Source organism: Oncorhynchus masou, unplaced genomic scaffold (assembly GCF_036934945.1).
Source record: "Oncorhynchus masou masou isolate Uvic2021 unplaced genomic scaffold, UVic_Omas_1.1 unplaced_scaffold_714, whole genome shotgun sequence".
Taxonomy (NCBI): Eukaryota; Metazoa; Chordata; class Actinopteri; order Salmoniformes; family Salmonidae; genus Oncorhynchus; species Oncorhynchus masou.
This window is the reverse complement of record NW_027013609.1, coordinates 14,741-28,497: the sequence shown is the minus strand read 5'-3', so window position 1 is coordinate 28,497 and position 13,757 is coordinate 14,741. Positions and strand designations below refer to the sequence as shown.

Sequence of the window (13,757 nt, the reverse complement as noted above, 5' to 3'; positions counted from 1 at the left end):
TGATCCCTTCAGGTGAAATATCACGTCGCTCACTACGAGACCTCTCATCAATATTACTGTAAGATTGACCCTACTGACTCCAGTCTGTACCCCACTCCCTCCTCCCTAATGACTGACAGACTTCAGTCTGTACCCCACTTCCTCCTCCCTAATGACTGACTGACTCCAGTCTGTACCCCACTCCCTCCTCCATAATGACTGACAGACTGCAGTCTGTACCCCACTCCCTCCTCCCTAATGACTGACAGACTGCAGTCTGTACCCCACTCCCTCCTCCCTAATGACTGACAGACTTCAGTCTGTACCCCACTTCCTCTCCCCTAATGACTGACTGACTGCAGTCTGTACCCCACCCCTTCCTCCCTAATGACTGACAGACTGCAGTCTGTACCCCACCCCCTCCTCCCTAATGACTTCAGTCTGTACCCCACTCCCTCCTCCCTAATGACTGACAGACTGCAGTCTGTACCCCACTTCCTCCTCCCTAATGACTGACAGACTGCAGTCTGTACCCCACTCCCTCCTCCCTAATGACTTCAGTTTGTACCCCACTCCTTCCTCCCTAATGACTGACAGACTCCAGTCTGTACCCAACTCCTTCCTCCCTAATGACTGACTGACTTCAGTCTGTACCCCACTTCCTCCTCCCTAATGACTGACTGACTTCAGTCTGTACCCCACTTCCTCCTCCCTAATGACTGACAGACTCCAGTCTGTACCCCACTCCCTCCTCCATAATGACTGACTGACTTCAGTCTGTACCCCACTCCCTCCTCCATAATGACTTCAGTCTGTACCCCACTTCCTCCTCCCTAATGACTGACAGACTCCAGTCTGTACCCAACTCCTTCCTCCCTAATGACTGACTGACTTCAGTCTGTACCCCACTCCCTCCTCCATAATGACTTCAGTCTGTACCCCACTCCTTCCTCCCTAATGACTGACAGACTCCAGTCTGTACCCAACTCCTTCCTCCCTAATGACTGACTGACTTCAGTCTGTACCCCACTCCCTCCTCCATAATGACTGACTGACTGCAGTCTGTACCCCACTCCCTCCTCCCTAATGACTTCAGTCTGTACCCCACTTCCTCCACCCTAATAACTTCAGTCAGTACCCCACTTCCTCCTCCCTAATGACTGACAGACTCCAGTCTGTACCCCACTCCCTCCTCCATAATGACTGACTGACTGCAGTCTGTACCCCACTCCCTCCTCCCTAATGACTTCAGTCTGTACCCCACTTCCTCCACCCTAATAACTTCAGTCAGTACCCCACTTCCTCCTCCCTAATGACTGACAGACTCCAGTCTGTACCCCACTCCCTCCTCCATAATGACTGACTGACTGCAGTCTGTACCCCACTCCTTCCTCCCTAATGACTTCAGTCTGTACCCCACTTCCTCTACCCTAATGACTTCAGTCTGTACCCCACTCCCTCCTCCCTAATGACTTCAGTCTGTACCCCACTCCCTCCTCCCTAATGACTTCAGTCTGTACCCCACTTCCTCCTCCCTACTGACTCCAGTCTGTACCCCACTCCCTCTCCCCTAATGACTTCAGTCTGTACCCCACTTCCTCCTCCATAATGACTGACTGACTGCAGTCTGTACCCCACTTCCTCCCTAATGACTGAGACTTCAGTCTGTACCCCACTCCTTCCTCCCTAATGACTGACAGACTGCAGTCTGTACCCCACTCCCTCCTCCATAATGACTGACAGACTGCAGTCTGTACCCCACTCCCTCCTCCCTAATGACTTCAGTCTGTACCCCACTTCCTCCTCCCTACTGACTCCAGTCTGTACCCCACTCCCTCTCCCCTAATGACTTCAGTCTGTACCCCACTTCCTCCTCCATAATGACTGACAGACTGCAGTCTGTACCCCACTTCCTCCTCCATAATGACTGACTGACTGACTTCAGTCTGTACCCCACTTCCTCCTCCATAATGACTGACAGACTGCAGTCTGTACCCCACTCCCTCCTCCATAATGACTGACAGACTGCAGTCTGTACCCCACTCCCTCCTCCCTAATGACTTCAGTCTGTACCCCACTTCCTCCTCCCTACTGACTCCAGTCTGTACCCCACTCCCTCTCCCCTAATGACTTCAGTCTGTACCCCACTTCCTCCTCCATAATGACTGACAGACTGCAGTCTGTACCCCACTTCCTCCTCCATAATGACTGACTGACTTCAGTCTGTACCCCACTTCCTCCTCCCTAATGACTGACTGACTTCAGTCTGTACCCCACTTCCTCTCCCCTAATGACTGAGACTTCAGTCTGTACCCCACTTCCTCCTCCATAATGACTGACTGACTGCAGTCTGTACCCCACTCCCTAATGACTGACAGACTCCAGTCTGTACCCCACTCCTTCCTCCCTAATGACTGACTGACTGCAGTCTGTACCCCACTTCCTCCTCCCTAATGACTGACAGACTGCAGTCTGTACCCCACTTCCTCTCCCCTAATGACTGAGACTTCAGTCTGTACCCCACTCCTTCCTCCCTAATGACTGAGACTTCAGTCTGTACCCCACTTCCTCCTCCATAATGACTGACTGACTGCAGTCTGTACCCCACTCCCTAATGACTGACAGACTCCAGTCTGTACCCCACTCCTTCCTCCCTAATGACTGACTGACTGCAGTCTGTACCCCACTTCCTCCTCCCTAATGACTGACAGACTGCAGTCTGTACCCCACTTCCTCTCCCCTAATGACTGAGACTTCAGTCTGTACCCCACTCCTTCCTCCCTAATGACTGACAGACTCCAGTCTGTACCCCACTTCCTCCTCCATAATGACTGACAGACTGCAGTCTGTACCCCACTGAAGCAGGTGTAATAGAAAGTGCTGAACAGAACAGAGTCAAAGGGAATGAAAAGGGTAGACCTTGTGTCGGCCTGCCGTCAAAGCCTAGCAGTTTCAAGGTGCACAGGAAGACACACCCCTTTTCCTCCTATTACAACCAATCAACATAACGGAACATTAGGATTCATATCAATAGCAAATAGGAAGTAGTAACAACTTGAATTAATTCAATTCAGTTTCTTTAGGAAAACAAAATTATTTGAAAGTAGTGATCAATTACTAAAAAAAAAAAAATGTTCACAAGTGTTTTTGTCAAAGAAAATGATGCACTGTTGTTGTCTGTTCTTTTGTCAAGAAATGGAGAGAGGAAAAAAAGGTGAATGCAGAATTTAGACAAATCCAAGAGGTGTTTTACCTTTTGTGATTCCTTCTTTCCTGTCTTTTCCTCTAAAGACCTCATTTTGGGACAAGTAAATGAATTTGAAACTATAACAAGACTGTTGGTAGATCAACTCAAGACATTAGTAATGGATGTCGGGGTTGAAGGGCAACAGGCAACAACAAAAAGGCAAAGGCAACCATCACTTTGAGGAAAACTTCAAATTGACATTTCATTTTGAACACTTATAGAAAATACAGAGATCTATACAAGAGCCTCTTTGATGGTTAAACAAATACTGGGACAGGAGAAGCCCTCCCTTTGCCCACCTTAATGTGTGTGTGTTTGTTTAGCCAAATAAACCAGAAAGTACTACCCATCATTGGGTTGTCAAGTTGATTTGGACGTGTGCGTAGGTTTTCAGTATGTAGGCTATGAGCTGTATGCGAGTGCAAGGAAGGAAGAGAGCTCACCGGCTTGTAGTACTAAAAAACAGAAACGAGTTAGCATTCTCTACTCTCTGCTTCATTGGCCCTTCCTATTGGGGAAATGAATGGGGTTTTGGGGACATATAACTGAACATAAAGGTCTGGAGGTGACCACAGGCTTAGGAGAACGTATGTATGTTTTGTTCTATGATATAATATCAGTCTGTTACCATGACTTTTAGGGACTATGAAGCCTTTATGTGCTCAGAAAAAGTCTGTTGCCAACTGTCACAGAAATGGAACAACATGAGGTCACAAAGATGTTCACGCCACTACTTAGCTTAACAAGGTAGTGATCTTTCTGCTTACCAGGCTGGTCTATTGTTTTGCTCTTCCGCGGGAGGGGGCTAGTTTTATCGTTTCCCCCGAACGGTGTTGTCAAGAGGAGACTTCGGGAAGCTCTTATAAGGTAAGCTAAGCATGGCATCTCCCCCTCCTGTCTGCGTACCCCTTTACAACTAACCAAACTGTCTGGGGAGGCAAATATTATAACATACTAACTTAGTGGTATCACAACTAAAACATTCTCTGGCTGTGTTACATGGCTATTTAACGGCTATGAAGTTGTGAAGCTGTGCCTGCAGCGTATTTAACATATTTTACATTGTCAGCACAACGGTAGCTTATTTTTGATTACATAAATTCTTAAAAAATTCAGAAAAATGTGTTTTAACTGATGAAGATTATCTCATAGAACAAAACATAAGTTATATTTTCAGCGTTTAGACAACAACAAAAAACATTCATCTCCCCCAATGGCTTGCCCAACGAGCCCCGGGGGACTTATCCTCCGTTAGTGCCTACAAAAAGACGCCGCTACTACTGCTCACTATGATTGTATTCACGTGTAGTGAGTACCATACTAAGGTATTTACGTGTAGTGAGTACCATACTAAGGTATTTACGTGTAGTGAGTACCATACTAAGGTATTTACGTGTAGTGAGTACCATACTAAGGTATTTCACGTGTAGTGAGTACCATACTAAGCTATTTCACTGTGGAGATGCCTAGTTTGACTCAAGCTGACGGTGAATGGGGGTGGTAGGGGGTCTCTAAGGAGGAGCAACAGAGTAAACCTACATCAGTGTTACAACTCCCAAATCTAGCAACACCAAAGACAGACCAAAACAACCAACCATCCCTCCAGAATTATTCTATCAAATCAGATAATTTGTGACATAGGGAGAACGACAGGGCTCGGCAGACAAAACTAAACAATAACCTACCATTGGGCTCGGCAGACAGAACTAGACGATAACCTACCATTGGGCTCGGCAGACAGAACTAGACGATAACCTACCATTGGGCTCTGCAGACAAAACTAAACGATAACCTACCATTGGGCTCGGCAGACAAAACTAAACGATAACCTACCAATGGGCTCGGCAGACAAAACTAAACGATAACCTACCATTGGGCTCGGCAGACAGAACTAAATGATAACCTACCATTGGGCTCGGCAGACAGAACTAAATGATAACCTACCATTGGGCTCGGCAGACAGAACTTCACGATAACCTACCATTGGGCTCGGCAGACAAAACTAAACGATAACCTACTTTTGAGTGTGTGTGTGTTTTAGTTTGATCCATCGAACCCTGTGTAAAGTTGTTGTTCTATGTAAGAGCGCTGCTGTTGATGCCATATGCTCCTCAAGGGGGAAAGGGCCTAAGTGACAACACTGCATCTGACATTTAGCAGACGTTTTCATCCAAATCCACTTTTAGTCATGTGTGCGTACATGTTTACATACACGTGACGTGGGGAAATGGAACCCACTATCCTGGCGTTTGCAAGCGTAGTGCTCTACCGACTGAGTGACAAGTGAGTTGTAACTACCAGCACCTAACTTCCTCACAGCTGGAGTGCTGCGACCCTCCACCAACGGGTGCTCCCTGCGGGGTTTTGACTTACTTTGGTGTTCATGCTCTGGGAGAACTCCAGTATGGTGTCCACTCTGGTCCAAGCATCCGGGTGCTCTTTCAGCTGGGTCAGAACCTCCTGAGCCAGCCTTTGCTGCAACGCAGGTACAGAAATGGATGAAATACCATTTTGAAACATAGGCACACACCTTTCACACACACACACACACACACACACACAGCCTAAAATGAAGACCCGCCACCTGCCAAATGCAGGTAGATACTGGCATTGGCGAGTAAGATGTCCATTTCAAACCAAATCTTACTGGTCACATACACAGGGTTAGCAGATGTTATTGGTCACATACACAGGGTTAGCAGATGTTATTGGTCACATACACAGGGTTAGCAGATGTTATTGGTCACATACACAGGGTTAGCAGATGTTATTGGTCACATACACAGGGTTAGCAGATGTTATTGCGAGTGCAGTGAAATGCTTGTGTTTCTAGTTCCGACAGTGCAGTAACATCTAACAAGTAATCTAACAATTCCACAACAACTACCTAACACACACAAATCTAACAAGTAATCTAACAATTCCACAACAACTACCTAACACACACAAATCTAACAAGTAATCTAACAATTCCACAACAACTACCTAACACACACAAATCTAACAAGTAATCTAACAATTCCACAACAACTACCCAATACACACAAATCTAACAATTCCACACCAACTTCCTAATACACACAAATCTAAAGGGATGGAACAAGAATATATACATTACCATTCAAAAGTTTGGGGTCACTTAGAAATGTCCTTGTTTTTGAAAGAAAAGCACATTTTTGACCATTAAAATAACATCAAACTGATCAGAGATACAGTGTAAACTTTGTTAATTAATGTTGTAAATGACTATTGTAGCTGGAAATGGCTGACTTTTAATGGAATATCTACATAGGCGCACAGAGGCCCATTATCAGCAACCATCACTCCTGTGTTCCAATGGCACGTTGTGTTAGCTAAAGTTTATAATTTTAAAAGGCTAATTGATCATTAGAGAACCATTTTGCAATTATGTTAGCACAGCTGAAAACTGTTCTGATTAAAGAAGCAATAAAACTGGCCTTCTTTAGACTAGTTGAGTATCTGGAGCATCAGCATTTGTGGGTTCGATTACAGGCTCAAAATGGCCAGAAACTAATAACTTTCTTCTGAAACTTGTCAGTCTATTCTTGTTCTGATAAATGAAGGCTATTCCACCGGAGAAATTGCCAAGAAACTGAAGATCTCGTACAACGCTATGTACTACTCCCTTCACAGAACAGAGCAAACTGGCTCTAACCAGAATAGAAAGAGGAGTGGGAGGCCCCGGTGCACAACTGAGCAAGAGGACAAGTACATTAGAGAGTCTAGTTTGAGAAACAGACGCCTCACAAGTCCTCAACTGGCAGCTTCATTAAATATTACCCGCAAAACACCAGTCTCAATGTCAACAGTGAAGAGGCGACTCCGGGATGCTGACCTTCTAGGCAGAGTTGCAAAGACAAAGCCATATCTCAGACTGGCCAATAAAACGAAAAGATTAAGATGGGCAAACACAGACACTGGACAGAGCAACTCCTGCCTAGAAGGGCAGCTAGCATAATTGCAAAAGGGTTTTCTAATGATCAATTAGCCTTTTAAAATGATAAACTTTAGCTAACATAACGTGCCATTGGAACACAGGAGTGATGGTTGCTGATAATGGGCCTCTGTACACCTATGTAGATATTCCAATAAAAAAAATCTGCCGTTTCCAGCTACAATAGTCATTTTAAAACATTAACAATGTCTACACTGTATTTCTGATCAATTTGATGTTATTTTAATGGACAAAAAATGTGCTTTTCTTTCAAAAACAAGGACATTTCTAAGTGACCCCAAACTTTTAAACGGTAGTGTACATATAAACGTTGGCATATTGGTTTAAAAAAATGAAATAAATAAGAACTATACCACATTACTTCTTACTAGTAATACATTTATTATTTTAGATTATAAAGCATTCTCATCCATTTCTGCCATTTTTAACAGAAAATAAATATATATTTTGTCTGGTAAAAAACGTGAGTGGCCGGTACACCAAAACGTGAGTGGCCGGTACACCAAAACGTGAGTGACCGGTACACCAAAACGTGAGTGACCGGTACACCAAAACGTGAGTGACCGGCACACCAAAACGTGAGTGACCGGCACACCAAAACGTGAGTGACCGGCACACCAAAACGTGAGTGACCGGCACACCAAAACGTGAGTGACCGGCACACCAAAACGTGAGTGACCGGCACACCAAAACGTGAGTGACCGGCACACCAAAACGTGAGTGACCGGTACATTTTATGCCCTGCACACACACAACATTTAAAAAGGCAGATGCATTTCAACTTAAACCCTTCAACCAATGACAAAGTGTGATAGAAAAGCTGTCCCTGTTAATACATCACAATTTCTGACATTATTTTCTACAATAGTAACTTGTATCTCTCCCTGTTCTTCTATCTGTCCTCCAAAAACTATAAGTAAAACCTTGCAAGGCACCTGAGCAAGCGACCATCATAGCAAAATTACAAATCCCGCAAAACTCCATTAACTTTGTGGTTACTTGACAACTTACAGTTACATTTTAGTCATCTAGCAAACACTCTAATCCAGAGTGACTTCCAGTAAGTACATTCATCTGAAGATAGCTAGGTGGGACAACCACATATCTCAGTCAGAGTAAGTACATCCATCTGAAGATAGCTAGGTGGGACAACCACATATCTCAGTCAGAGTCAGTACATCCATCTGAAGATAGCTAGGTGGGACAACCACATATCTCAGTCAGAGTCAGTACATTCATCTGAAGATAGCTAGGTGGGACAACCACATATCTCAGTCAGAGTCAGTACATCCATCTGAAGATAGCTAGGTGGGACAACCACATATCTCAGTCAGAGTAAGTACATCCATCTGAAGATAGCTAGGTGGGACAACCACATATCTCAGTCAGAGTCAGTACATCCATCTGAAGATAGCTAGGTGGGACAACCACATATCTCAGTCAGAGTCAGTACATCCATCTGAAGATAGCTAGGTGGGACAACCACATATCTCAGTCAGAGTAAGTACATTCATCTGAAGATAGCTAGGTGGGACAACCACACATCTCAGTCAGAGTCAGTACATTCATCTGAAGATAGCTAGGTGGGACAACCACACATCTCAGTCAGAGTAAGTACATCCATCTGAAGATAGCTAGGTGGGACAACCACACATCTCAGTCAGAGTCAGTACATTCATCTGAAGATAGCTAGGTGGGACAACCACATATCTCAGTCATAGTCAGTACATTCATCTACAGATAGCTAGGTGGGACAACCACACATCTCAGTCAGAGTCAGTACATTCATCTGAAGATAGCTAGGTGGGACAACCACATATCTCAGTCATAGTCAGTACATTCATCTACAGATAGCTAGGTGGGACAACCACATATCTCAGTCAGAGTCAGTACATTCATCTGAAGATAGCTAGGTGGGACAACCACATATCTCAGTCATAGTCAGTACATTCATCTACAGATAGCTAGGTGGGACAACCACATATCTCAGTCATAGTCAGTACATTCATCTGAAGATAGCTAGGTGGGACAACCACATATCTCAGTCAGAGTAAGTACATTAATCTGAAGATAGCTAGGTGGGACAACCACATATCTCAGTCAGAGTAAGTACATCCATCTGGAAAGTCAATGGTAGTAAGGGGGGAGTCAGTGGTAGTAAGGGGGAGAAGTCAGTGGTAGTAAGGGGGGGAGTCAGTGGTAGTAAGGGGGAAGTCCGTGGTAGTAAGGGGGGAAGTCAGTGGTAGTAAGGGGGGTAAGTCAGTGGTAGTAAGGGGGGGGGGGAGGAGTCAGTGGTAGTAAGGGGGGGGGGAGTCAGTGGTAGTAAGGGGGAAGTCAGTGGTAGTAAGGGGGAAGTCAGTGGTAGTAAGGGGGAAGTCAGTGGTAGTAAGGGGGGTAAGTCAGTGGTAGTAAGGGGGGGAGTCAGTGGTAGTAAGGGGGGAGTCAGTGGTAGTAAGGGGGAAGTCAGTGGTAGTAAGGGGGGAAGTCAGTGGTAGTAAGGGGGGAAGTCCGTGGTAGTAAGGGGGAAGTCCGTGGTAGTAAGGGGGGGGGGGAGTCAGTGGTAGTAAGGGGGGGAAAGGTCAAGGGTCAGCACTACTTACCTGTGTTCCGACCCCGTGGTACAGACAGTTGACCACGTTGTCCAACAGGTTGATGTCTAGTTTCTGGCTGAAGTCTAGCAGCTGCTGCGCTGCATGGTCTGCTAACACTGTCATAACTGCTGGCATGGAGCTCTGCAAGGATGGACAGCAAGGAGGGGGTTAGACTGTGTGTGTGTGTGTTATGACTGACAGAGGCAGAGAAAACATTCAACAGCAACAGGCAGAGAGTCATGTGAATGAATGGAGCATTCCAACCAGCTCACCACCTCTCCCAACCCCCTTCCCCTGCTCCCCAGTCAGTTACATACATGCACAGGATGTTGGTGGCTCCTTAAATTGGGGAGGATGGCTCAAAGTGATGGCAGCAAAGGAATCAATGTAAAGATGTCGAACTCATCAAACACGCAGCTTCCATGCGTTTGATACCATTCTATTCCAGACATTAGTATGAGCTGTCCTCCTCACAGCAACCTCCTGTGACACACCCCTCCTCCTCATCTCCACTAGTAAACAAGCATGACATGAGCTGGCCCCTTGCTCACTTTTTCCAATAAGTTATATCTTGTCACACAAACTACTCAAAGCTATAAATAAGAAAATACACTGAAAAACAAAACACAATGACAGCTAAGTTTAGATCAGGCATATACGCTTTCCATAAAGGAACATTCTGACAGTTGTATTTTGACAATTCATAAAAAGCTTTTTCTGATATCGTTTAATAAACAAACATGTGTGACATACTGAAAATATCACATTATCATGCCACCTCCATAACACAATTTAACCACGTGCCACAGAACGTCACTTTGTTTACATCTGCACCTGCCAGGCGTGGCTATTTTGAAGTTCAAACACACCTTAAAATGTTACAGTAAACACTGATGAATGTAGAAGAATACTGAAATAAGCTGCTTTATCGTCTTATATCAATCAGTTTATCTACCGTGTGACCCTGTAGTTAACGTTAGGTATTATTGGGTGCGTTCCAGGTCTATATAATGCCGCGTTCAAAACAACTGGGTGCATGGAAAAATACAAAGTCAAATCATGACATCATTGATCTTCGGGTGGGAAAGTCGGAGCTCTAGAAGGAGGCCCGACGTCCCGAGTTTGATGACTATTCAAATCGATTTTTCCCAGTCAGAGATCGTTTTTTTTCCCGACAGCTGAAGTCGGTACGTCGGAGATGTACTAGTTCCCAGTATATTTGAACGCGGCAATAAAACATGCGCTAAGCAGCCCACGTGACATTTATCCATTACCTGCAACACTTCGTAAACGATAACAAGTTAGCGAAACTGGAAACAGGTAAGGCTAGTTTACAAGTTCGTTTCAATTGGGGGAAAATTCAACGATCTCAATTCGATTAAAAAAATGTAAAAGAGTAAATAGACACAGCACCACCAGCGCATTGCCCTGGCTACATTGCCCTGGCTACATTCTGATTCGATGCCAAGCTATTGATAGGACTGTCGTTGATACCAAGACAAAAGGAGGTCTATGCCTCCAGAGAAAACGTGTGGTCCTCCATAGCAGGCTATCATCACCCTGACTCCCAGACACACGCCTCCCCTACCCCTCCCACTCCACGCTTATCAAAGGGAAGGCTTGCGTCCTTTACTACCCAGACAGTTAACTGTACAGCTAGTAATACACGCCTAACAAAATAGCTTCTTTTTATATAAGTTTGAAAAGTAGCCATGACCCTAATGCATCTTAATGTTTTTATGCCTTACTAAAATAACAACTAACTTTGCCGTCCAAACACGGCGCATCACTGGTAAAGTTAGCACAATTAACGTTAGAAAACTAGCAACAAAATACATCCGCTCACACCACGGACGCTGTTTCTGAGGAAGGACTGGATGAATTAATTCATTATTTTTTTGTTTGTCGTCCCCCAGTCCTCAGCATTGCTTGCTATCATCACCACACCACTCACACCCAACCCTCGCGGACTTTCTCACACACCAGCATCCCTTGTAAAGTGCATCACACAGCAACGTTGCCACTTACTTACCTAACTAGTAGTTACACTTTATTACTGGATGCTCTCTGGATTTTACATTCCAAAAGTGAAATTAAAGTCTAAAATATTTTTTTTTTCTACCCCCCCCCCCAGTCAAATGCTACTTTGCACCCCTGAGTTACCTACCAAAAGTCCAAGCCTCTGACTGAAAGAAGATTGGCTTTTTCCCCACAGGGAAGCTTGCTACAAGGTGATATACAATATCGTTGTTGTTTAGTCAGAAATAGACTGGCTAACGTTACTGTTATCTCTGACACGTTAGCTGGCTCCAATTCCAGAAGGTGTATATTGATGGCTAGTTAATAAGGATCACAGATGTGGATTCCGCAACTATTATCACGGTACGCTCAATAATATACTCCGATTCATTTTACGAAATAAAAATAAATCTTAATTTACAATTTAATTCTTTAACTATAATGTTGTTTTTTTTGTTGCAGCGGGGCGGTTTGAGAGATTGTATTCCTGCGCCTCTTCTCCTCGTTGAAGCAACTAACTCACATAACCGGTTGAAACCGGTTCAGACTGGGAGATTCCATCTCGGTTTAGTTTTCAGCCGATGGCGCCGCGGAAAGTTTGGACTAACGTCACGCCCATTTTACACTCCCATTGGTGAAGTTGTTTTTACGGACATCGTTGCTTGAACTCTATTGGGTAACTCTGTTGTCAATCAATTTAAATTCGTCCAGGCACCCACGCGACTGCTCCGCCCGTGGTCAGAAAAAAGAGGGCGGATTCCGATCAAGCAGAATGGACTTTTCAATGCCTCCAACGTGAATGGCAAATAGTGCTTTCAATATTGTTTTGCCATTGTGTGCGCGTTTGTTAACAATCAACAATCACTTTGCAACTTGAGAAGTGTCGCTAGTATTGCACAATAGCCTTGACTTGATTGACGTTTAGAGAAATGTATTTTTCCAACACTGTATCCATTGCAAAAGGATGTGTGACTTATCAACAGCATTTCGTTTCGTTATCGACCCAGCTCACCATCACGCTGTTTTGTTGTGATCATGACATTGCAATTCACTAGTCTGTGCTGTGCAACCTACACGAGATACAAAGATGAAACGTGTTTACATTAGGTAAAGGAGATACAGTCCACAATACAATCGCCTGACTCGTGAGCCTGTTGCTGGTAATTTTCCACCAGCCACGAGTGGGAGTGGTTACAATGAATCCGCGCACTGCACAAGTTTACAAAAATGACATGGAAGGGAAATGTCCACGCTATGTGGTGTCCCTCTTCAGTTCAGAACATGACGTTAGCATCAAAGACCATGTAACATTAGTCCCGATTGCAATTTAGGAGAGTTAAACAAATATGCAGTATCATTGCTGCTCTCTGTAAAGGATGCAAACATGACAGCGTTTTTTTTAAACCCTAACTGTCACGTGACCCAGCGTGCCACTTGATGGAAAAATACTGGATTTAGTGTCGGCAAGCCGTACTAGTAAAGTCATCCGCTAACATAATTGAGAACAAGGTTTCAGAAGGACGTACGTTCCATTATTCTATAGGCTACCTTACCCAGCAACACAACGCTGTTACCCTCAAATTCAATGTGCACAGTGTGATTTGAGCTATCATAGAGAGAGACATTAATGACAGATTTTCAATCATTACATGGCTATTACACACGTGCAATAATCAGTGTGTGGTTTTAATTTTCTATAGTTTTGCACACAAACAAACATGGTCATCAATTAAGCAGGCCATGCACAATGTCATTGCATGCTATTCTGCACAAGTTTGATTGCCATTTTACAATGCACACTACATGACCAAAAGTATGTGGACACCCCTTCAAATTAGTGGATTAGGCTATTTCAGCCACACCTGTTGAGCACACCGGCATGCAATCTCCATAGACAAACATTGGCAGTAGAATGGCCCGTACTGAAGAGCTCAGTGATATTCAA

At 44.5% G+C, this 13,757-nt stretch overlaps 1 protein-coding gene across 4 annotated transcripts; it reads right to left on the bottom strand.

The window, feature by feature from the left end:
• Window positions 1–5,311: 5,311 nt before the first annotated feature.
• On the bottom strand, window positions 5,312–12,925 carry LOC135537160 (exportin-1-like). 4 transcript variants are annotated; one of them, XM_064963366.1, is made up of 3 exons: window positions 12,825–12,925; window positions 9,803–9,934; window positions 5,312–5,701 (listed from the first exon to the last, which is right to left on the bottom strand). In XM_064963366.1, exons 1-3 carry the CDS (start codon window positions 12,825–12,827, stop codon window positions 5,540–5,542), a joined length of 297 nt encoding a protein of 98 aa, XP_064819438.1. In that variant the 5' UTR covers window positions 12,828–12,925; the 3' UTR covers window positions 5,312–5,539. The 4 variants fall into 4 exon arrangements, with proteins under 4 accessions (XP_064819438.1, XP_064819442.1, XP_064819441.1 ...); XM_064963370.1 differs by lacking the exon at window positions 12,825–12,925 and adding an exon at window positions 11,826–11,883 and having other exon boundaries at window positions 5,315–5,701; XM_064963369.1 differs by lacking the exon at window positions 12,825–12,925 and adding an exon at window positions 10,111–10,511 and having other exon boundaries at window positions 5,316–5,701.
• Window positions 12,926–13,757: the final 832 nt, after the last annotated feature.